Source organism: Scyliorhinus torazame, chromosome 1 (genome assembly GCF_047496885.1).
Source record: "Scyliorhinus torazame isolate Kashiwa2021f chromosome 1, sScyTor2.1, whole genome shotgun sequence".
Classification (NCBI taxonomy): domain Eukaryota; kingdom Metazoa; phylum Chordata; class Chondrichthyes; order Carcharhiniformes; family Scyliorhinidae; genus Scyliorhinus; species Scyliorhinus torazame.
In genome coordinates, this window is record NC_092707.1 from 95,860,511 (window position 1) to 95,886,836 (window position 26,326).

General features: G+C 46.3%; 1 protein-coding gene across 4 annotated transcripts in view; it reads right to left on the reverse strand.

Annotated features, from left to right (window-relative positions):
• Positions 1-16,178: 16,178 nt before the first annotated feature.
• ypel1 (yippee-like 1) overlaps positions 16,179-26,326 on the reverse strand; it is an 82,025-nt gene continuing 71,877 nt past the window's right edge. For all 4 annotated transcript variants that reach the window (XM_072498330.1, XM_072498339.1, XM_072498321.1 and 1 more), the window contains exons 4-5: positions 20,774-20,882; positions 16,179-18,552 (exon numbers count right to left, since the gene is read on the reverse strand). In XM_072498330.1, coding sequence (XP_072354431.1) covers positions 18,463-18,552; positions 20,774-20,882 — 199 coding nt within the window. In that variant the 3' untranslated portion in view covers positions 16,179-18,462. The remainder of the gene's footprint in view (positions 18,553-20,773; positions 20,883-26,326) is intronic.

The window sequence follows — 26,326 nt, forward strand, 5'->3', positions numbered from 1 at the left end:
AGTCTTACAACACCAGGTTAAAGTCCAACAGGTTTGTTTCGATGTCACTAGCTTTCGGAGCGCTGCTCCTTCCTCAGGTGAATGAAGAGGTATGTTCCAGAAACACATATATAGACAAATTCAAAGATGCCAAACAATGCTAGGAATGCGACCATTAGCAGGTGATTAAATCTTTACAGATCCAGAGATGGGGTAACTCCAGGTTAAAGAGGTGTGAATTACATCAAGCCAGGACAGTTGGTAGGATTTCGCAGGCCAGATGGTGGGGGATGAATGTAATGTGACATGAATCCCAGGTCCCGGTTGAGGCCGCACTCATGTGTGCGGAACTTGGCTATAAGTTTCTGCTCGGCGATTCTGCGTTGTCGCACGTCCTGAAGGCCGCCTTGGAGAATGCTTACCCGGAGATCAGAGGCTGAATGCCCTTGACTGCTGAAGTGTTCTCCGACTGGAAGGGAACATTCCTGCCTGGTGATTGTTGCGCGATGTCCGTTCATTCGTTGTCGCAGCATCTGCATGGTCTCGCCAATGTACCACGCTTCGGGACATCCTTTCCTGCAGCGTATGAGGTAGACAACGTTGGCCGAGTCGCACGAGAACATACCGCGTACCTGGTGGGTGGTGTTCTCACGTGTAATAGTGGTATCCATGTCAATGATCTGGCACGTCTTGCAGAGATTGCCATGGCAGGGTTGTGTGGTGTCGTGGTCACTGTTCTGAAAACTGGGTAGTTTGCTGCAAACAATGGTTCGTTTGAGGTTGCGCGGTTGTTTGAAGGCAAGTAGTGGGGGTGTGGGGATGACCTTGGCAAGATGTTCATCGTCATCAATGACGTGTTGAAGGCTGTGAAGAAGATGGCGTAGTTTCTCCGCTCCGGGGAAGTACTGGACGACGAAGGGTATTCGGTCGGTTGTGTCCCATGTTTGTCTTCTGAGGAGGTCAGTGCGGTTTTTCGCTGTGGCGCGTTGGAACTGTCGATCGATGAGTCGAGTGCCATATCCCGTTCGTACGAGTGCATCTTTCAACGTCTGTAGATGTCTGTTACGCTCCTCCTCGTCTGAGCAGATCCTGTGTATACGGAGAGCTTGTCCATAGGGGATGGCTTCTTTAATGTGTTTAGGGTGGAAGCTGGAGAAGTGGAGCATCATAAGGTTATCCTTGGGTTTGCGGTAAAGCGAAGTGCTGAGGTGACCGTCCTTGATGGCGACGAGTGTGTCCAAGAATGCAACTGATTTTGGAGAGTAGTCCATGGTAAATGGGAAGAGGAGGTGGGGGAGGAGATTGAGGAGGGTCTGTGGGCTGATGCCCTAAGTAGGGTTAATTCCTCTTCCTCGTGTGCCAGGCTTAGCCTGATTCAATTTAAGGTTGTTCACAGAACGCATATGACGGGGGCGAGGCTGAGTAGGTTCTTTGGGGTGGAGGACAAATGTGGGGCATCTCTTTCCGGGGGGGGGGGGGGGTTTCTGGGGGGCACTTGAGCAAGAAAATACATAAATGATCCGGAAAGTTGATATGTACGGGAGGAATCCAATGTACAAAGTTCTGTATTATATTGATTTGCCATGTTTATGTCTTGCTATGCGAGTTTTCTTTTCTTTTTGTTACGGGGGGGGGGGGGGGGGGGTGTTTGTATGGTTGAAAATTGTTTACAATTTCTTAATAAACATTTTTTTTTTTTTTAAAAAGAGAAAACAAATAATGGAGGCACTCTTGTCCAGAGTCAGCAGGCTGCAAGTACTTGAAAGCTCCATTTGAAATTGTAGCCATGTAAAATGGCTAACTCCCGGTTAGAATGGCCAAACCCAGATTTAAAATGGCGAACGGAAGAGGCTGATGGGAAAGTCAGCCAACAGGACTCAAACAGACAGCTGCAGGTAAAACAGTGTATTCGCCTCTGGGGAAGCCAGACCGAATCGATACCTGCAGCCATCAACATAACAACACCCCAGCCATCTGCATATAAAGTAGCAATCCCGGGAACAATATGCTACAAATTAGTAACACAAAGCCGACCCAGACCTTTCGGCGCCAGCAGGAGCTGACACAAAGAGAGATAAACGACCACCCCTCGATCAAGGAATCGCTCCAGCACCGAGAGACGGGAAGCCCCTGGGGACTATAAGAATAGGGGCCAAGTGCAAATCGACCCTTCTTCTCCTCTCCGCACCCTTCGAGATCCTTCTGCAAGAGAACGTAAGTTTTACTCCAACAATCGCTACCAGATCGACACCCCTGACTATCGACCTGTACCAGCTTTTGAATCCCGCAGGCTCAGAACCCATTCGAAAGGCCATTCGTTTCCCTGACCTGGTGGGCCATTTCCAAAGTTAAGTATTGGCCTTTTAGTTGTAGGAAGTAGCTTAGAGGTAGAATTAATGTATAAGTATTGATTGCTGTATATAATAAATGAGCGTTGATTTAATTCTTACTAAGCGGTGTGTTGGATTATTAATCATTACTCGGACTTGAACCACGTGGCGGTATCAGAAAGATACCTGCCAACTCAAGAGTAAAGGTGACAGAATTAGAGCAATTAAACTAAGGCTAAAATGAGCAACAGTTTGGCGACATCCTCACGGGACCCGATCTAGAAGTGGAAAACCACTCCGGGGGAACCCAAGAAATTTGAATTAGAAACCCAATTGGAAACAGAAAACCACAAGTGTTCAAGCAGTTCTGCTCAATAGTCATAATTCGGAAGTGTGTGCATGCCTGCGTAACTAACAGGGCTGTAAGGTAAAACTGATAGATTTTTTGTTGCGTCAAAACTGTCGGAAGTCTGTATTTTCGGAAAGTAGCGAAAGCCGTACCCACATTTACAACACCGCCTTAGCCCCCTGTTCCAAATTTAGAAGCAGTCGGATAGGAAAGATGGCCATGCAGGCAATGCAGCGCCTCATGAACCCCGAGGAATTTGCGGTTGCAGCGACCAGCAGCAGTAGAGTGGGACAGTGTCCCATTTGGGAGGAGGAAATCCGGAAACATCTCAAGGGCAAAGGATGGCCCCTGTGGAATGATTTCTGCGATAACAATGAATCAGGTCCCGGAAGTATAGGGCATACTTGGTGGGAGAACCTGAGCGAGATACACAAAAAGAGCTTGGGAAAAGCTTGCAAGCCGATGGCAATGTCCTGTTCGGCACAATTGCGAGGCACAGAGGAGGTCGTCAAGACGCTCCGCAAAGAAGTTGAGGGCCTACATCGGACGAGTAAAGTCGATGTAAGCGAAGTTGAGAAAGAGAATTTAGAATTAAAGAGGAAATTGGCAGCAAAGGATGAAGAGGTGGCTGACGCCAAACGGGGTCACCAGTCTTGTCTGGCGCATTTAAGCAGTTTCCAGTCACAGTATGAAAAGGCCTATCAGGACACGCATCGTGCAGTCCTGGTAAGAAGAGAGACAGAAAAACAGGTAGAGATGCTACAAAAACAGTGTAGTGATCTCAAGGCAGCCTTGAGAGCACTCCACGCTGCCACCACAGAACAAAGACAGAGCACCATAGATCATGCAAAGTGCCGGAAGCAGATTGCAGAGCTGCAATCACTGCTTTCTGTTCAGAAAGGATTTCAGGAAACCTTTGGGGAAAAGTTAGACCAGAAAGACGGCCCTGATTGGGAAGAGTTACACGAAACAGCGCAGAGATATGTTCAGGGAACAGGTGCGCAGGGAAAGCCCCAAAAGAGAAAAGCAGCCCAACCCCGCCACACAGCAGGCAGTTCAGGCTCCAATGAACCCTGTAACCACCCACCGCACAGCCACATCGGACGATGCGGAATATCTATATTCCACCCCCTTAACAGTGACCCAATTACGGGACGCGTGCGAGAAGATCACACCGTTCCTCCCCAGCTCAGACCCCCATTTCTTTGCCACAGTTAGACATCAGGCGAACATGTACGGCCTGGATGAGAGAGAGCATGTAAAGCTCATGGTTTTAAGTTTAGATCCGTCGGTAGCAGCAGCCCTTCCCAACCCACAGAATGTAGGAGGAGGCACCCTTGCAGAAAGGGCACCCTTGCAGAAATGCATACCGCGATCCTGGATGCGATCGGGTATAACCGGGGTGACCCCGTAGATGGCCTCAATAAATGTAGGCAGAAGAAATCTGAGCACCCCACAGCGTTCACTGGACGCCTGTGGATTCACTTCGCAGCAGTCTTCGGAGACGTAGACCGGCATTTGTCCCCAGACAACATGGCCAAATGGACCCGCACCCTTATCTCCCATGCCACAGATGCAGGACAGAAAGCCTGTAATAGTTATGATCCCTCAGAGGAGGCCCATAACGAGAAGTGGGTAGTTAAAAGATTGTCCCGCGTTTGGGAGCAATCGGTTCAGAGCAAACCCACCGTTAAAAACACAGAGGAAAAGCAAGTCACCGCAGACATGCAGGCAGTAAAAGCAACACATCACAACCCCACATGGGTAATTGAGGGAAAGAACAGCCCCCCACCCAAGTCACAGGAGTGTTACAACTGCGGACAGTTGGGACATTTCGCAAGAGTGCAATGCCCCTAAAAAGCCACAGAGAGCCCAACAGACGGGCAAACTGATTAAGAAAAAGAGAGCCCATCCATAGCGTTAGCGCCCCGTTTGGACCAGACGGACTTGACCGGAACAGACTGACGGAGTACGGGCTCCCCCAGTTGGGTCTGCGACACCCTTTGGGATAGGTCAGGATGACCCGTAGTCGCAGCGAAAATTCGGGGACAGCCTATCGAATTTCTTTGGGACACAGGAGGGTCCCGCACCACCATAAATTCCTCCACCCTCTTTCAAAAAGACACGTGGCCCACAACAGCCACTATCACCCTCAGCGGCTTTACAGGCCACTCACAGCAGGGACACATCACAGCCCCTGTACCCATTCAAATCGGCACCATCACCACAAAGCACCCCGTGGTTTTAGTAGACCTGCCCCCCACAGCAGAACACATTCTGGGAATTGATTTCATGAATTCCCGCTACCTTTAATACGATCCAGTCAACCAGTGTGTCTGGAAGATGGCGAAATCCGCAAGAGCCCACGCAACGCTCAACATAGGCGAATATATGAACAAAATTAGCGCCGTAGGCGAATTTTGGTTCAACCTGACCATGCTTAGTACGGACAAGCAGGTTAGGGCAGTCCTGCAAAAGAACAGGGCAGCATTCGTGACCCACAAGCATGACTGTGGACTGATGACTGGCTCCGTACAAGTAACAGGACCTGACCCTAGACCCCCAAAACAGTACGGATTTCCCCTAGAGGCAGAGGGAGAAATCTTAAAAGTAATAGAGAGCTTATTAGAGCAGGGCATACTTAGATCAGTAGCCTCCACTAATAATGCCCCGATTTGGCCAGTGAGAAAGCCCGCTGGATCATGGCGACTGACCATTGATTATCGGGAGCTCAACAAAGTCACCCCCGCAGCAGCCCCCACCGTAGCAACAAGTCCCGAGACCGTGCTCAAGCAGGGACTCAATTCCCGCTACTTCACGGTTTTGGACATCAGTAATGGATTCTGGTCCATTCCATTGGCAAAGGCGTGCCATAACAAATTTGCCTTCACCTTTAAAGCACAGCAGTACACTTGGACATGTCTGCCACAAGGATTCCACAACTCCCCCTCCATTTTCCACCGACAGCTGGCAAATGGACTAGCGAAATTTTCTCGCCCGAATGTCTGGTACAGTATGTAGACGACCTACTACTGCAGACAGACACCAAGGAAGAGCACATTGAGCTTCTGTCCGAACTCCTGGAATTGTTACATTCAATTGGCTGTAAAGTCAACCCCAAAAAGGCCCAGATTTTGGAAGAAAAAGTGGTATATTTGGGAACAATTATCGCGCACGGTAAACGCGAGATCGAGCATAAAAGAATTGACTCGATTGCTAAATTGCCCCTTCCCCAGAACGTTTCAGCCCTCCGGTCGTTTTTAGGACTGGTTGGCTACTGCCGAAACCACATTGACGGCTTCGCCAGCAAGGCAGCGCCCCTCTCAGACCTCCTAAAGAAAGGAGCCCCCTGGGAATGGCTTCCGCAGCATACGGATGCTGTGGACTCTTTAAAACAGGCACTCATAACAGTCCCCGCACTACAAGTTCCAGACCCGTTTTCCCCTTACGCCATAGAGGTAGCGACCACAGACCGCACCCTTTCAGCCGTGCTCCTCCAGGAACGGCACGACCAGTTAAGACCCGTAGCTTACGCCTCCCGACTTTTAGATGCTGTGGAGCAGGGATTTTCAGCCTGTGAGAGGCACCTGCTCGCAGTTTTCTGGGCAGTCCAGTACTTTTCATACATTACCGGACTGAACCCCATCACCATTCTGACCGAACACCCCCCCCCCCACCCAACTTTTACTGGACGGACGACTCAAGGACGGTACCGTCAGCCAAATACGCGCAGCTCGATGGACCCTTCTCTTGCAGGGACAGGACATCACAGTAAAACGGACAAAGACACACACATACTTAGCGGACAATTTGCAGTACCCCGGCACCCCCCATGAATGTGAAATTATCTCCCCACACCACAACACAGGCCCCTTTATCGTTAAAACACCCCCCAGAAAGATAGGAAATTCAACTCAGAGCCCCCCGCACACGGACACGTGTGAGCCCATTAAGATTTATGTGGATGGATCTTCCACAGTCTTAGATGGGAAGCGCATAACAGGTTGTGGGATTTATGTCGAGGACGCGCAGGGACGCGCCCTCGAGGAAATATCGTTGAAACTACCCAGACACTTAGGCGCGCAGGCAGCAGAGCCTGAAGCCATTGCATACATAGTTGAGCACCCAGATTCCTTCCCCAGCCCAGCAGACATATACTCGGACAGCCTCTATGTCTGTAACAGCCTCACGGAATTTCATCCCCTGTGGGAAGCAAGAGGATTTGTTTCCGCAGATGGGAAACCCCTCCCCTCAGCCTTATTACTCCGCCATATTTTAGAAAAAGCCCAGAACAGGACATTTGGGATCATAAAAGTCCGCAGCCACCATCGTTCCTCCCCCCCTGGAAATGTAAAAGCCGACGCACTGGCTAAGGCAAGTTCCAGACATGGGTATTTTTGGAAAGCGCGCCAGTGAGTGCAGTTCAGGTCACACAGACTAGAATCGAGGATCTAGTAGAGGCCAGAAGCAGGACAGCAATCTCTCGGAGATTGTAAAATGAAAGTATCCCGCCTCCTACGAGAGGTTTAGAAACACACTGACCACACATGACGGTGTGGTGTTAAAGGACACCCTTTATGTGGTTCCTGAACAGGACAGGAACCAATTGATTTGTTTGTTCCATGACGGTCATGGACATCAGGGAATCGATCCCACTACAGCCCATCTCAAACAGCTTTGTTGGTGGCCAAATTTAAAGGAAGATGTAAGCCATTACATAGAAAATCGTCTTATCTGTGCACAGAATAACCCCGACAGATATGCCAAAAAGGCCCAACTCAGCCACACCCGACCAATTAATGGCCCCTGGACTAACCTCCAGATTGATTTTATAGGTCCATTGCCCCCTTGCAGGAATGGCTATAAATATGTACTTGTGGTCATAGACACCTTTACGAAATGGGTGGGAGCAATTCCAGCCCGCACAAACACTGCAAAAACCACAGCCAAGATTCTAACCCACCACATCTTTATAAGATGGGGACTCCCCCGCAGCATTGAATCGGACCAAGGTTCTCATTTTACGGGACGTGTCATGCAGAACGTCCTCACGATATTTGGCATCACCCAAAAATTCCACACTGCATACCACCCACAGTCGAGTGATATCATGGAGCGCATGAATCAGACCCTAAAAACCACCCTCAGAAAAATAGTCCAGAAGAACACAACTTGAGACTCAGTCCTCCCTTTTGCGCTAATGTTTTTGCGTAACACTATTTCTACATCCACAGGTTGCACCCCACACACTCATGACCGGACGCCCCGTGAAAGGGACAGAATACATGTTAGGTTTAGACCTGACCAGCCCCGAAGTAACGGCCCTCACACACGAGAAAGCCGTGGAGCAATTTGTTGCGAATGTTAAAACGGCTGTTAGCAGCCGCAGTAAAATTGGGCACCAAAAAGTAACAGAGCTAGGCTTGTTTCGACAAGACAGTGCATGCAACGGAGTACGATATCGGCCAGCAAGTGATGCTGTCTGTATATAACCCCAGCACATTCCTGTCACCTAAATACTCGGGTCCGTATTCTATTGCGGACAAAGTAAGCCCATCCGTTTACAAAATCAAATACCCCAATGGTAAGACTGCGTGGTTTCATATTAACCAATTGAAGGTTTATGGAGCACAGTCGAACCACGCACACCACGTCATGCTCGACGCAGCAGACCACACCCCGCCCACAGCCAATGTAACCCGACCAACCCCCACCACGTCCAGCCCAGCCACGGACTCGACCTCGACTCCACCCCCGAAATATACACTCCGCCCCGGAACGCCCACAGACTGCAGCAGCAGAGACAGCGACTGTGACTCGGACGATAGCCACAGCACGCCTTCCTACTATCCCCATGCAACCGGACCCACACCCAGCGACTCAGACTACGAACCAAGTGATCCCCCCCGATCACTTTTCTGAACAAACCCCACCACTGACCACCGAACCACACTGACGACACCGATTTTGTCCCCACACAACTAGACACCAGTTACTGGCAACGTGACAACTCATGCCGACTCGTCCGCAACGACGAGAGCAGCCCCAACTCACACCAGGCAGCCCTTTCAGCCCTAATCCACTCCAGAGTTTGGCACCCGGGAGAAGGTGACGACCTTGGGTCCGACTCCCAAACCGCCAACCCCTTTGCGACCCTGTTCGCAACCGAGAACGGAGGTGTCCAGATGATGTTTTAAAGGAACCGCTTGGGAAAAGTGTTGTCCTTCCTGATGGAACCTCGGGTCCGACTCCCAAACCGGCAACCCCTTTGCGACCCTGTTCGCAACCAAGAACGGAGGTGTCCAGAAGATGTTTTAAAGGAACCACTTGGGAAAAGTGTTGTCCTTCCTGATGGAACCTGCAGAATGTTTTATGTTGTTTTGTAAGTTTGTTACATGTTGTATGTCCGACAGGAGAATTTTTCTCACTGCCACACGCCCATTCGGCCGAAACCTTTGAGGACTTGCCCTCAGACCTACCGTTGCCAGACGCTAGTTCAGCGGAACTAGCTTGTCTGCAGACACTGGTCAAGAGACCACACGCTTGTTCAGAGGAACTAGCTTTTCAGCTGATACTTGTTCGGGTATCAGACGCCCGATCGTAACTGCCCTTCTGGTTCGAGGGATAGAACCACTATGGCAGCCCCACCACGATGACTACATTTTTGCCCGTTCTTGTCGGTTGCTCAGGCAGTGGACAAACGGCATGAGACCCGCCCTGCCTGGGGACCCCCCCCGCTGGTCAATCACGCTCGGGTAGGGGAGATACGGCATTGGTAGCCGTCCTACCCGGGACTCCATCCAAATCTTACCCAGCGCAGCTCATACGCACCTCATTTGGCATTTTCCATTTCAAAAAGTTTTGTTTGTTTAGGGAACCTTTAGGTTGCCCGCCATCTGCTATTTACATCCTGGAACATTTGGATGGTAAATCAGCACTGGTTCGTCATTGGGAAGTGTGCAGTGTCCTAAAATTTGTTTTTTTGGAAAACAAAATGAGGGAGCCACACATAGTGACCAATTATAAAGGGAATAATTGGCACCAAAGGACAGACACACCAGCATACCAGATATTAAACAAAGATAGTTACAGACACTATGCTTGTTTCTACAGAACTCCAGGACCGGAGAAAATAAAGAGAACACAAAGAAAGAAAAGGACCAAGAACAGCCATGAGGACTTCCTTCAAGTGGATCACCCTTGTGCTTATGGACATTTGGTTGCGCGTGACCGCGAACCACATGACTTCAAACCCCCCAGCTGTTAATGTTTCACTGCCCCGCAGTACCCAGAGCCCAGTCACCAGCGACACTGCATCTTCTTGGTGTGCCAGGTTCATAACCTGGTACTCCGTCCTACGTGATCGAAACACTACTAGCGTTGGCGATACTCTGCTGTGTAGTGCAGACTATGCGCCTACGTAAATGGAGAAGGAGAGCCTACTGCGCTCGAACCCCGCAATCTATAATAAAATAATAAAGTGCATTCACCTGCGTTTATTGTTGTGGTTGTAAATAAAGAGATGTAAAAAACTTTTTCATGAGAAAAAAAAAATTGTATGATCCGGAGCTTGACTGCCAAGCCAGGAAAGATTGTATGAAATGCTGTGATTTTGTTGTATGCTTGAGGAAGGTAGGATAATGGAATGTTTAGCCAGTGTAGTATATTAAGGATAAATTAGAGGTTCCAAGTTTGTTGTTTTGTAATGCATGTCCCTGTCTGACATAGCGGCCTTAGAATTGTTAGTTAAAAATTTTTGTGCATAGCTATGGTCAGTGCAGAGGCCATGTAGGAGGTGTGTCCCCCCCCGGTCAGGGAATGGAAAGTAACAATCATGATGTGATCCTTCACGCTTCGCGTTAGGATCACAAGGAGGGCATGTAGCCATGTAAAATGGCTAACTCCCGATTAGAATGGCCAAACCCCGATTTAAAATGGCGAACGGAAGAGGCTGATGGGAAAATCAGCCAACAGGACTCAAACAGACAGCTGCAGGTAAAACAGTGTATTCGCCTCTGGGGAAGCCAGACCGAATCGATACCTGCAGCCATCAACATAACAACACCCCAGCCATCTGCATATAAAGTAGCAATCCCGGGAACAATATGCTACAAATTAGTAACACAAAGCCGACCCAGACCTTTCGGCGCCAGCAGGAGCTGACACAAAGAGAGATAAGCGACCACCCCTCGATCTAGGAATCGCTCCAGCATTGGAGAATATCGAACCAAGTGATTGGGACCAAGTCTAATCACTTGGAACCAGGTACAAGGTCCACCCCGAGAGGCGGGAACCCCTCGGGGACTATAAGAATAGGGGCCAAGTTCAAATCGACCCTTCTTCTCCTCTCCGCACCCTTCGAGACCCTTCTGCAAGAGAACGTAAGTTTTACTCCAACGATCGCTACCAGATCGACACTCCTGACTATCGACCTGTACCAGCTTTTGAATCCCGCAGGCTCAGAACCCATTCGAAAGGCCATTCGCTTCCCTGACCTGGTGGGCCATTTCCAAAGTTAAGTATTGGCCTGTTAGTTGTAGGAAGTAGCTTAGAAGTAGAATTAATGTATAAGTATTGATTGCTGTATATAATAAATGAGCGTTGATTTAACTCTTACTGAGCGGTGTGTTGGATTATTAATCATTACTCGGACTTGAACCACGTGGCGGTATCAGAAAGATACCTGGCGACTCAAGAGCAAAGGTGAAAGATTTAGAGCAATTAAACTAAGGCTAAAACGAGCAACAAAATTTATGTACAAAGTCTAGAGCAGGACCAAGGGAGCAATGAACTGCTGTTCTTCAGATGTGAAAGTGTTAAACTGAGGTCCACATGTCCTCAATTGGGTGGGAAAGATCTTACAGATAAAAGCAAATTATTGCAGATGCTGGAATCTGAAACAAAAGCAAAAAATGCGAGACAATTTCAGCAGGTCTGACAGTCCCATTCTCTCTCCACTAATGGCTAATGTTTTGAGTCTGGATGACTTGTCATGGATTACAAAGTCATCTAGAATTGAAACGTTAGCTCTGCTCTCTTTTCACAGATGCTGTCAGGCCTACTGAGATTGTCCAGCATTTTCTGTTTTTGTTTGGGAAAGATTCCGTGATACTGGTAGTGAAGGTCCACCTGTGCAATATTTATCCTTTAACCATCAGATTATCTGGTCATTTTTGCTTTGTTGTTTGCAAATTGGCCATCATGTTTTCTACAGTACAGTGACAACACTTCAGAAAGAAACTTCATGAATGTTCCAAAGCTCTTCACAACGAAAGGTTGCGAAAGGACAATATAAAATTACTTTATGCTGTCAAATATCAAAATAGAGTTTGGTAACCATTTTGATGCAGCATCAGGACTAAATTTAAATCCCCCCCCACCCCCCTCCGATGGCTGCAGGCCCCATCTGGCCATTCCACCCTGGTTGGGTTTGTGACATTGGTCCTGGCATACATCACCCAGAATGGTGTCGTCCCTGTTTCTCCCTCTTGCCCTTGGGCCCATCCTCTGCAGCTATGCCACCTGTATCCCATAGTTTCCATCCCCTCCCCCATAGGTTTTTTGCCCATTTTTGCATTTTGTGACTCTCCTCTGCCTCCCCCCACCCCACACACCCATGTTCTATTGGTTGCTGCCTATGAACAGGTCTTTGAACAAGTTGGTGAATGGTTTCCACATCTTGTGGAAACCCTCTTCCAACAGATGGTGAATTTTATTTTTTCCATTTGGAGGAATTCTGCCTGGTCAGACAGCCAGTCTGCAGCGTTCGGTGGTACTGCCGATCGCCAGCTGAGCAGGATTTCTCGGCGGGCAATTTGGGAAGCAAAGGGTAGGGTGCTGGTCCCCATTCCCGTGAAGAGTTCTGGCTGTTCAGAGACCCCCAAGACCACCACTTTTGGGCATGGCTCCACCCTCACAATCTTGGACATTGCCTCAAAAAAGGAAGTCTCTGGCAGTCCACACGGCAGCACGGTGGTGCAGTGGTTAGGTTCGATCCCGGCTCTGGGTCACTGACAGTATGGAGTTTGCACTTTCTCCCAGTGTTTGCGTGGGTTGCGCCCCCATAGAACATAGAAAAATACAGCACAGAACAGGCCCTTCAGCCCACGATGTTGAGCCGAACCTCTGTCCTAGATTAATCATAGATCGTAGAATTTACAGTGCAGAAGGAGGCCATTCGGCCCATCAAGTCTGCACCGGCTCTTGGAAAGAGCATCCTACCCAAGGTCAACACCTCCACCCTATCCCCATAACCCAGTAACCCCACCCAACACTAATTTTGGTCACCAAGGGCAATTTATCATGGCCAATCCACCTAACCTGCACATCTTTGGACTGTGGGAGGAAACTGGAGCACCCGGAGGAAACCCACACACATACGGGAAGGATGTGCAGACTCCGCACAGACCGTGACCCAAGCCGGAATCGAACCTGGGACCCTGGAGCTGTGAAGCAATTGTGCTATCCACAATGCTACCGTGCTGCCCTTAGGAACAAATGAATCTACACTATATCATTCTACCGTAATCCATGTAGCTATCCAATAGCTGCTTGAAGGTCCCTAATGTTTCCGACTCAACTACTTCCACAGGCAGTGCATTCCATGCCCCCACTACTCTCTGGGTAAAGAACCTACCTCTGACATCCCCCCCTATATCTTCCACCATTCACCTTAAATTTATGTCCCCTTGTAATGGTTTGTTCCACCCGGGGGGAAAGTCTCTGACTGTCTACTCTATCTATTCCCCTGATCATCTTATAAACCTCTATCAAGTCGCCCCTCATCCTTCTCCGTTCTAATGAGAAAAGGCCTAGCACCCTCAACCTTTCCTCGTAAGACCTACTCTCCATTCCAGGCAACATCCTGGTAAATCTCCTTTGCACCTTTTCCAAAGCTTCCACATCCTTCCTAAAATTCACTTCTGGGACATGACAAATGACGGAGCCCAACTTCACAGCACCAGGGACCTGGGTTCAATTCCCCGCTGGGTCACAGTCTGTGCGGAGTCTGCCCGTTCTCCCCGTGACTGCGTCGGTTTTCTCCAGGTGCTCCGCTTTCCTCCCACAAGTCACAAATGACGTGCCTGTTAGGTGAATTGGACATTCTAAATTCTCCCCCAGCATAGCCGAACAGGCACCGTAGTGCAGCGACTCGGGATTTTCACAGTAACTTCATTGTAGCCTATTTGTGACACTAATAAAGATTATTACTAGATGAGCTCGCCACACATCCTCTATTTTGAAAATCATTCCCGTGGGAACAGTTGCAAACAGCCCGACAGCATGCTGCCAGTACCTGTACTACAGGCACAAACACAGCAGGCCATCAATTTCAGAGCAGAATCCAGGACTCTGGGATATAGCCTAAAAGTTAAAAGCCAGACCTTTCAGCAGTAATCATCTGCATGCAAAGTGTGATTGAAGATTAAAACTCACTCTTGAAAATGGCAGTTAATGCCAGATTAATTAATATTTAACACCTTTGTTTAAAGCTAAATGGTGACAGGTCATAGATGAGGCATGATCTGACTAAATAGCAGAACAACCTAGAGGCTCGATGGTCCTGGCCCATTTCCATGATCCATATATTAATGCGATTGGACATCAAATGGGAGTTTGCACTAATTGTACCAGGTTACCCATAAATTCACAATTTTAGCAGTGTATTGGATACATGTTCAGAGGACACGATGAAACATTTGGCAAAGCTGCTAGTCTTTGGACGATACTTAATTTTAGCATCAGCAGTGGTTATATATAATCATTGTTTGCATTTCATGCTGGGACATTATTTCTTCCCTAAACTTCTCTCTCGCCTCCTTTAAACCTACCTCTTCGATCAAGGTTTTGGTCAACTATCGCAACATTGACTCTGTTGTCTCAATATCAAAACTTCACTCCCGTTAAGTACTTATGTTGGAAGTATTATATAAATGCAAGTTGTTAGCAAATAACTCTTCATTCGCACTAGGTGAAGTGGAGGCAATCTTGAGAAGACACAAATCAACAGACACAATGTAAAACTGATAAGTGGGAACCTGGGTTACTCACAGCCAATACCAATTGAACCAAAGTTGAGAGTGCATGCAACCGGAAATTACAGAGAGTCTGTGAAGAGAAAGTATACGTTAATATTTCAGGTCCAACTATTCAGTCTGTGAATGGGAAGTATTTTGTTGTTTTAAAATATTTTGTGGCCCTTCAGCCAATTAACTTCAATGCTGAAGTTTCAGCGGTACCTATTTAGATGAGATGCTTAAACCAAGTATCTTTCCACCTTCCAGTTCCAGATATTAAAATTGCCCAGGCCACTATTTGAAGGGCAGAGACTCCTTCAGGATTCCTGACTGAAATTCCTCCAAAACTGCCAAATACAAATTAGTGATAACTTCATTGCTATTTGGCAAGGCACACACTAAATCAGCGTTCTTCAAACTTTTTTTCCGGAGACCCACTTTTACAACCGGCGAACCTTCGGAACCCAACCCGGCCGACCTTCGAGACCCACGCCGGCCGACCTGCGCGGCCGACCATTTTCTCTTACCTTGTTTGCTGCTGACAAAAATGGAGGAAATGGTTTTGGGTCCCTTTGGCCCTCGTACACGCTCCTCCAATGGAACCTGTTGGATGAAGGTGAAGCCTTCCGGTGTCAGAAAGTATGGAGTCTCCATCTGTCCAAAGTTCTGCATTTTTTTTCCTGTAAAATTTTATCAAATAAAACCCCCTCAAACTTGTTAAAAAAAAAAATTTTAATGAATAAAATAAATGAAAAAAATAAAAATTAAATGAATAAAATAAATGAATAAAACACCCCCCCGAACTTGTAAAACAAAAAGCTGCGACCGTTAAAAAATTTTAAAAAGCGGCCGCACTGTGCATGTGCGCCGATGATCTGGCACGCATGGGCAGTGTGGCCGCATTTTTTTTTCACATGTTCGTGACCATTTTGAAGGCCGCTTGCACCACCGTTATGAACAGCCGGCTGCTGCAGCTGTTGCGCGTAGATTTGGGTGATCGGGAGCGCCGCGACGGACACCTCCGCGACCCACCCGAGTTTGACAATGCCTGCACTAAATGGTCAGCACATTTACCCACATAATAGCAACTTCACTTCAAATCAAATGTGCAGGACGCATCGGTGGAGCGAGAAAGCTCCATCTCAAAGAAATGTTTTTCATTTCACACTGTTCCAAAACAGCTGATTTTTTCTCAAACCTTTAAAACTTGCACATCATTCTTGTGTCTTCCTCTGAAAAAATGTAAATTTAGGAGGGGGAAAATTCACCAAGCAACAATAAAGGAACCAAATTTCACTCCTGGGTACATACTGGGGGTGGGGAACTATGAGAAAATAAAATCTTTGGGAATATTATAATTACACTTCCATCTGTTTCAGCACAGAAGGACAGAGCTGCCATGGCAACAATGCTCCAGGCCCCATCTGTGTACTTCACACCTTCGTTAATGCCTCAACTTCACACTCGAGTAGCTCCTCAACCATCATTGACAGACAGGTTGCGTCCTGGTGAAAATCTTTATTTTAACTCCAGTACAATACAGTGAGTTGCTGCACAAAGTTGATGTAGTGTCAAGACAGATCAGCAAAGCAATGTATAGTCCCATTAGCTATTGGGGGGGGAGGGGGGGGGGGGAGAGAAAGAGAGAGAGAAAGAGCATTCGAAAGGTTACTTTTCAAAAATTAAAAGATTTCAGGCACAAAAAAATCATTACTTTTCTAATATACAACAAGCTTTAGAACTTGCAATATCAACCGTCCTTGTAGAAAAGCACAAACTTGTACTCTCACTTCGCCCTTGTACCAATCAGCCACTGACCATTGCTCTTCAGAGCAATGCTCACGTATTGGATGTATATTAACAACTCTAAAGTCTCAATAAACTCAGATAAGAATGTTCAAAATAAAGGGGGAAAAAACTCAGAAAGCTATCTTTTCGAATCAGAAAAAGTTTAAAAATAAAAGTTAATCAATCTCTGAAGGTCAAACCAACAGACAAACATCTTGGGATTGGCCAGCTCATAGGTCTGTTCAATTGGTCCAAGAAGAGCTGCCTCCACTCCCACCACCCCAGCCCCACAATCATCTATTTTAAAAAAAGTTTAAGTGAAAAGCAATTTCTCAAAAGTAAGAAAAAAAAACTTTAAATCAGCTTACAAAGAGACAGTAAGTGTTATCGCAACAAAAGACATGTTCCAGAGAACAAAAGTGCTCAGGTATGGGAAGCAAATCAACTTACCCAGTAAAAATGTATAAAACCTTAAATACGTTTTCTCTTCTTCTAAATGTACAAAAATGTTTATATATATATATCTATATATAGGGAAACTGGTTTCACAAGATTTATCTGTAGTCTGCTTCAAGTATATAGTTTCTTTAGTGTGACCCTTCTGGAAAATCGGCTCAGTAACCAGACTGAGCCTATTTTCCCTTCCTTCAGCGGCATTCGTGACCAGGACTCATTCCCGAAGAGTTCCAAATCATTGCACCCCACCAGGGAATGAAAATTCTGACAAGAGCAAGTTATATGTAAGCAGTGATAGGAACGCAGAATGAAAAGGAGATCAGAGCAATCACACTGGCAACATCACCTTTCTAAAAAATATTTTTGGGGGGCGGGGGCGGCAACGTTTCTGCTGGACCTTCCTGTTAACACTGCAAGAGAGACTTTTAGCAGCAGAGTGCACCATTGTATGTAGCGAGCACACCTACACAACAAAAAGAAAAATGATTTAACCAGCAAACCATTGCACCCAAAAACTGTCCAAGAACAGGGACTGGCCATCCGCCAAAGCAAAACCTAGGTGGCAGGAAGCAGAGATCAGAACAGGAGAATGCAACGATAAAAATATATAATTCTTTTAAAGGAACAAAAACAAAGTTCTGATTGTGTGTCTGTGTTATGAACCCCCATTTCTCAGGCATGTGCAAAGGAACTTCCTGCGTTCCGTTAAGTCGTTAACGGTCCACAGACCGGGAGCCCAGCTCTACACGTAGAAAATATCACACCCAGAAGACCTCTTTCTGTGCCCGGTTTTGTCCAGTGCATTAGTATACGGCAATACATGGAACCAGCCACACGTGTCCTTTTTTTAAAAAAATCAATTTCAGTGGTTCCCTCTCTCCAACCTTTCCCATCAACGTCGCAGTTGCTGAATGCTAGACTGATGCCTACTAGACATCTAGCCACAGTTTGGAACAGAGGAATCAATCGCAACCAATGGGATTCAGCTATCTTAATGCCACAACACTGCGATTATCCCAAGTACCGATACAGCTCTTAAAAATAAAAATGCTACATGTAGATGTATAATATATACACATACCCATTAATAAACATATGTAAATGCATACATATATAAACTCCCTCCTCAACCCTCTATGCTGTTCAGCTAATCCAGTTGTAGAGTAAAAGCATGCACAGCAATAGAAGAGAAACACAATAGAGTTTAAAGGGGAGGGGAGGACAGCTAAGTTCAGAACAGTCATTTGTAAAGCTATACGCCCCAAAAATCAATTCTTTTCCCCCCTCACTCAGTCAAACCATAAAGAGCTTAGAAAAAAAACAATTCATCAATAGATGATTGTTTCACACAAGAGAACACCAAACTTAGGCGGAGATTTTTTTAAAAAAGCAAAGGGCTGACAAGAAGGCAACATCAATGGTTCAATTGTAAAGTTTTTTAAAAATCAGCAAATGTTATTTGAGCTGTCCCATAGCAGAGCATTTTCTGTCCATTAGATCAGCCTCAGTGTTAAAACAGTAGAAGGGGTCTACAGCACGCTGATCACTCCCATCCATTGTCTTTAATCATGTGGGCCAATTCAATAATGAACTTTCCTTCTTTGTACTTCTGACTGCTCTCAAAGGCATGTTCCTGCAAAGCAAACAGGAGAAACAGTGTCAAGTGGGGGAGGGAGGTAAAATGGGTGAATAGCAGTTTAATATCCAAACACATAGATTGACCAACAGAAAAATGGAGACCGAGCCATTAAATTTTAACAGGACATGCAATCTGTTCCCAAAGGGATCTCTGATCATTATGGTGAAATTAATATCCGGTAATGAATTGAGCTCTACAGAGGTGCCCAGCCGATGCAACACCAAATTATGAATGTTGTGTCACTTTCACTGGTCCAGCGTGCTCCTCGTTCTTCAAATGCAGTTCCCAGTCCACTACTGCCCACTACATGTAAATGTACAGGGTTAACAAGGAAAATAACAGGTTGTTGTTCACTGGGACAGTCTGGATTTATATGGTCATATTGGTCCTCTTCTAGCCCTTTTTACTTAATCTGCCTCTCACATGGTTCGCATCTGTCTCTCTGATAAATGCATTGCTGGGATTTAAGGTTGTCTAACGTCAATTTCAAAAGCCAAAAACTTGACAAAAATCACATTTTTCTCTGACATCCGTTTCAAAACAGATTGGCAAATATATTCTGATAACTACAAACATGTGGTTTTAGGACTTGAATTTCAAATCCTAGCTCTATCTTATCGTTACCAACAGTCACTGGGCACCGGGCAGCACGGTAGCACAGTGGTTAGCACTGTTGCTTCACAGCACCAGTGTCCCAGGTTCGATTCCCAGCTGGGTCACTGTCTGTGCGGAGTCAGCACGTTCTCCCCGTGTTTGCGTGGGTTTCCTCCCACTAGTCCCGAAAGAAGTGTTGTTAGGTGAATTGGACATTCTGAATTCGCCCTCGGTGTACCCGAACAGGTGCTGGCATGCGGCGACTAGGGGCTTTTCACAGTAACTTCATTGCAATGTAAGCCTACTTGTGACAATAAAGATTATTATTATTAGTGGTTACATTAATAGCCCCTGGGCATTGGGCAAAGGGCATCTGACAGTAAAACGTCAACTTCACTACAAAACAGTCTTCAATGATTTGATCAGACTATTTCCTTGGGATAATGCACCAAGGTGAAGCTTTGAAGAAATCTCATTGGCAGATAGTCTACAACACTCAGCAGAATCCTCCAGTCCCACCAACGTCAATGGACCTTTGGTTGGCTTGCCCTGTGGGGCCTGAAAATTCTGTCCGCTTCTATTTGCAATATGAAAGGCTCATACCAGCTTGGGGATTACTACCTTGTTGACATAACAAGTGGACCCAAACAGATTGGCACATCATTGCGGTTTGTGGAGAATTGAATAATTATCCCTTCCTTTTGAAGGTAGTTTGCCAAGCGCAAGGATAACTGTGAGATGCATTACGTGAAAGTTCCCCATTTGGTCACTTTTGAACAAAGCCAGACAGAGATAAAGATAAAGACAGAAAATGCTGGAACAAAGGGGGGTCATTGTGCTAGAAAGGGTGCAGAGGAAATTCACCAAGACCTTACCCGAGCTGGAACGATTCAGCTATGAAAAGAGGCAGGAGGTTGTTTTATTTAGATCAGAGATGGATGAAGGAGGTTCTGATTGCGAAGTACAAAATTATGTGGTCGAAGATAGGAAGAAACGTTTCCCCTTAGTAGAGGCATCAATGACAGAGGGCATAGATTTACGGTAAGGGACAAGAGATTGAGGGGGTTGGAGGAAAAATCTTTTCATCCAGAGGGTGATGGGATCTTGAACTCTGCCTGAAAGGGTGGCAGAGGTGGGAACCCTCAACACTCGAGTAGAATTTAGATGAGCACTAAACGTCATTACCATACAAGGCTACGGACCAAGTGTTGGAAAATGGGATTAGAATAGATAAGACACTTGATGGCCAGCACAGACACGATAGGCCAAAGGGCCTCTTTTCTGTGCTATAAAACTGACTTGATGTGACGCCAAGCAGTATTTGCAGAAGAGAAAGCGTAACTGGATTCTCTCTTCCACAAATATTGCCTAACCAGAGTACTTCCAGCATTTTGTCTTTATTTCAGATTCACAGCATTTGCAACATTTTCTTTGTCTAGACAGGCAATAGATATCACTAAGTCAATTAACTCAAGACATGAAAAGCAAAACCAAGAGGTTGCATAACCAAAAGAGAAGACCCCCCCAACATTTCTCCACCGTTTCTCCTCTATACCCACTATCAGCAATGGAAATGGGCAATCTTTGCAAAATATAATCAAAACAACAAGGAGACACATACGTATTTCCATCCTAGAGTGGTTTTGCAGTTTTCACAGTAGATGTCTGCTACAGCGTGCAATCCCGTCAGCAGCACTCTCTCCTCAGCAGGGCCGCAGCCCACATTCACCCTGCATAGGGAAAGATCAGAGTCTTCAGTCTGCTGCCCGTCGCACCACATATGCATTGCAGAGACCACAGCAGAAAATCTGACTTCAAAGCCCGCAGAGCCACAACACACACACACAGATCACACTATTATACTGTGGAACTCCTGCTGAGCGACTGTGTATGCAGAGGCAAGTGCAATTAGCAAGAGGGATAGGGTGCAAGCCTATACCCCTCGAGTGCGCCTGTGCTCATGAAATGCAAAGAAACAAGTTAGATTTATGTAAAGCTGCTCACATAGACATGTCAGTGCTTCAAGAACAGTGGACAGGGAGCTACAGGAAAGGGAAGAAAAGTTGGTGTTATGTTCGGAGATGGTTAAAATTAATATGATTGAATAAAAGGCTCATTCGAGATTTCAAAGCAGACAGAATGAAGAAGCAAATTACAATGGGTGGCTTGGGGAGTTAGTAAAGTCAATGTTAGGAGATTACAGTAGGAACATCAAGGCTGGAGAAGATCATGGGAGGGAGCAAAGCAGTGAAGCTTGTCAATGACAAGCATTGTAAAAAATACTGTTGGATAGTGGATGCCAAGATAATGTTGGAGGAATTTTAAAAAACAGTATCTTAGAATTCCTACAGCGGAGGAGGCCATTCGGCTCATTGAGTCTGCACCAACCCTCTGAAAGAGCACCCTACCTAGGCCCATTCTCCCACCCCGTAACCCCATCTAATCTGCACATCTTCGGACTGTAGGAGGAAACCGGAGCATCTGGAGGAAACCCACACGCACGTGGAGAGAAAGTGCAAACTCCTCACAGTAGTTTAAGCATTCATTAGTGAGTAGCCTCTCCCTGAATTCGAGAATATATAAATTCTGCACTCCTGTTTCATAAGATATAGGAGCAGAATTAGGCCATTTGGCTCCTCGGCTCACCCCCCCCCCCCCCCCAAACTCAGATTGCCTGGTGCCAACGCCCCATAAACCAGCATTTTGGAGAGAGACAAGAGTGGCAATCGCATTTACTCCGAATATAGAGCAAAGAAGATCTTTTTCCAATTTCAAACACATCCTGGTCAAAACGCAGTAAAAGTCAAGATATCATCCTGCATTCCCAGCCCCATATTATGTGGTTCAGGAATTTAATGGGATGGGAGTTTGGAATTTAATCCACTAATGCTACCTTGGAAGCTCTCATAACTTCCCCGACTTCACCCTTCACTCCTCTGTCCTTGCAACCTGCTGCCCCATCTCCAATCTCCCTTTCCTCTCTCAGGTTCTTGAACATGTCTGTGCTGTGCTCATTTTCCTGCAACTCATATTTGACGCTCTAATCAGGTTTCTGCCACAACACTGAAACAGCCCTAATCAAAAGTCATGTGACATCCTCTGACCATGGCCACAGTAAACTCTCTCTCACCCGATCGGGAGAAGCAAATAGAGGAGAGTGCAAGAGAACAACACCAGGCCAGACAGTTAGCATCGCCTCGAGCTGGAGTAGATGCTACAAGGGAGATTGCCGATTATCAGGAGATTGAAAACAGCGCAAGAATGCAATGAGAAATCGGAGTGCTAGGTTGGAGTTTGAGGTGACGTTAGGATTCAAAAGTGACGGAGGAATTTGCCAGTTCTCAGGTTACAAACTGAATATGAGCAAGAGTGAGGTTTTTGTGATCCAGGCAAGGGGGCAGGAGAGGTGGCTGAGGGAGATGCCGTTCGAAGTGGTGGGAAGGAGTTATAGGTACCTGGGGATTCAAGTGACAAGGGACTGGGGTCAGCGTCATAAACTAAATTTGGGCAGGGTGATTGAGCAAATTAAAGGGGACTTCTGTAAGTGGAACGTGCTCCCGCTGTCATTGGCGGGGAGGGTACAGACTGTGAACATAACAGTCCTCTCAAGATTGCTGTTTGTGTTTCAGTGTCTCCCAATCTTCATCCCCAAGGCATTTTTTAGGAAGATGAACGCGGCAATCTCGGGTTTTATATGGGCCAGGAAAGCCCCGAGGGTGAAGAAGGTCCTTCATGAGCGGGGGCACGATGAGGGGGTCTTGGCCCTTCCGAACTTTATTAGCTATTACTGGGCAGCCAATATTCTGATGATTAGGAAATGGGTAGTGGGGGGGGCAGTGTGGGAGCAAATGGAGGTAGCATCTTGCAAGGGCACGAGTCTGATGGCTCTGTTAACAGCACCTCTGCCGTTCTCGCCGGCTCGTTACTCCACAAGACCAGTGGTAGTGGCAGCCCCGAGTGTGTGAGGGCAATAGAGGCAACACATGACACTGGAGTGGTCACCGATCTGTGATAATCACTGCTTTGCTCCGGGGAGGCTGGACGGGGGTTTTAGGAGGTGGCAGCTGGCAGGGAGTGAGATATTTGGGGACCTCTTCACTGAGGAAGGTTTTTCGAGCCTGGAGGAGCGAGGAGGAGTCCGAATTACCGGGTTGGAACGGATTCCGGTACCTGCATGTACGGGATTTTGTCCGGAAGCAAGTTCCAAGCTTCCCTCGCCTCCCACTAAGGGGGCTACAGGATAAGGTGATGGGGAGGGGAGGGTCTCAGAAATATAGGAAGAACTGATGGCGTGGGAAGGGGGTCAATCGGGGAAGTGAAGTGGAGGAAGGGTTGGGAGGGGAGTTGGAAGTCAGGCTATGGGAGAAGGCCCTGAGGAGTCGATGCATCCTTGTCGTGTGCCAGGCTCAGCTTCATCCAGTTCAAGGTGGTCCACAGGGCTCATATGAATGTGGCCTGGATGAGTACGTTTTTCTGAGGAGGTGGAGGGCAGATGAGAGTACAGTGGGGGAAGTCCGGCAAATCATGTACATATGTTTTTGGCTTGTCTGAAGCTATGGGGATTTTGGCAGAGATTCTCAGAAGTCATGTCAGAGGTCCTGGAATTCTCAGAGTCCAGAGGTGGCAATCTTTGGAGTGGCAGAAGATCCTGGAGCAGGGGGGTGGGGGTGGGGGCATTTTGGCCTTTGCCTCCCTGATGACCCAGAGAGGAGTTTTGGGGGGGGGGGGGGGGGGGGGACGAGTTGGGTATGTTATTGTGGGTTTTGTGCGTATGCTAGACCGCTCTGTTGTTTAAAATGTTAAAATTATACATGCCTCAATCAAATATTTTCTTTTTTAAAAAGTGACTTGGGGAAAGTGGAAGCAGCTGACTGTGAGGGTATGGTCAGGTAAGTATGGTCGGGTAACTATTTCCCACTTTTATCGCATATAGTTTGTCAGGTCTTTATTTTGTGTTTTATAGTTTGCCAAGGACTATACTCTATAGTAATGAGGGCCAGGGTAGAAGGGCCCTAGAGTAATTGATATTATTTGATTTTAAGTATTTTCCAAAAGGTTTAATTTAAAGGAGCAAGTCATGACAGGAGAGCTCAAAGCCATGGTATGCTCTTCCTGGTCTATGTGGGAAACTGGGAATGTTTCCAGTGCCCAGGGCTAGCATGTGTGCAGGAAGCGTCTCCAGCTGCTGCTCCAGCTCCGAAACCCAACCTTCCAGGAGCATCCGCGAGGCAGTGAGTATTGTGGATACCATGTATATAGAAGTGGTCACACCACAGACTAAGACTGTATAGGCAGGAAGGGAATGGATGATCGCCAGGCAGGGGTTGTGTGTGTGGGTGTGTAAAACAAGTTAATTAAGCTGACAACTGCGTCCACAGGGTTGAGGACATCAAAGTAGTTGTGTGAAAGGTATGCACTTGAAGCTAATATGGCTGAATTGAAATTTCTAAAAGTAAATCCGCAATGGTCAGAAAAATAAAACTTTGAATTCTTAGCAGTTAAATTTCAAAAGGGGCATTAAAAGGTGTTACAACTTGGAATATGTCATAAATAAATATAGCAAGGTTATTGAATTTTATTTGACCCAAAAGTGGGGCAATATGACATTTTTATATACTGGGAAAGGTAAGTTTCAAAGAAGGGCTGAAGGATAATGAAATCAAGACGAAAGAGCAAAACATTGCTTAAGGAGAGATGCTGGGAGCTTAGAGTGACCATGCAAGACCTTCTGGAGTGTTGTGCTGGGAAGAGTTGTGAAGAGGCAAAAAAGCCTTACAACCAAGCCAGAAAGTTTTTTATCTCCAAAAAACAGTTTTTAATCAGCTACCCAGTTAAGCCAGAAAAGTTTTGGGGCTGCAAACAGCAATCAGGTGCCTGAAGTTCTACAGCAGAGTGAAAGAAAGGTGTGAGTTGTCGTGTGATATGTCTCAATGAAATTATAGTAGCTATAGTAGCGGGTATTTTTATTGGATTTGTCTAAGGCGGTGTTTATTGTGAGTCTAACCAAGTGGGAGATGTTTTTGGGGATGTTCTTTAAGACTAATTTTAACTGTATAAATGTAATCTTGTGCGTACAAGTTTTCTTTTGTTAATGGTTTAATGTCTAAAATCCCATTAAGTGCTACTGGAATTTGTGGCTTCTGAATTCAGTAAGTGTATCTTCTTATTAACATGCAAAAAGAAAAAAAAGTTGTGTAACTTAGGTTGTTCATAACTTTCGATATCATACAATACCCAGAGTTGAAGTTCCAACCACATATTTGTACTTTACACCACAACCAAGTTAATCTTGTTATGGGCCAGGGTTTAGAGAACACCAAAGTATATCATGGAGTTCATTTGAGATTTTGGTTAGATTGAGGAGCACAAGGGCCCACTTATCAGGTGTTATGCAGAGACCTTAAGTGTTTTTAAACAAAACCATGTTTATTCTCGGAATTCAATTAACATTTTATAAACACACAGTAAACAGTTTATCAACTATCAACACAGATACAATATTCTATATGTAACCCTTAATAACTTTCCTAACAACGTCAATAAGCCAAATAGCCTTTTTAACAAAGACAGTAGGTTTGAATTCTCTACAGAGAACAGTTATCATGTTTAAATTATCAAGTGATCGGAACACCTTTTTAACATAGAGACCAAAAATACACCCGCTTTGTCTGAGTGCAGCTCCCAACTAACTAAAACAACAGGAAAACACAAAGCCACAAAACAGCTTCCAGCTCAAAACGAAAGTAAAAGCCAGAGACACCCCAGCTCCATCCACACAATGACATCACTGCAACTATTTGATAAGCACCCAAGGTACAATCACATGACAATCTATTCCCATAGAGCCATAGAATTTCTACAGTGCAGGAGGCCATTCTGCCCATTGAGTCTGCACCGACCCTTTGAAAGAGCACCCTACCCAGGCTTACTCCCCGCAACCTGCACATCTTTGGACATTTAAGGGGCAATTTTTAGCATGGTCAATCCACCTAACCTGCACATCTTTGGACTGTGGGAGGAAACCAAAGCAGCCGGAGAAAACCCACATTGACACAGGGAGGTTGTGCAAATTCCATATGTACAGTCACCCAAGGCCAGAATTAAACGTGGAACCCTGGAGCTATAAGGCAGCAGTGCTAACCATTGTGCCATCATGCTGCCCTCAATCATCGCT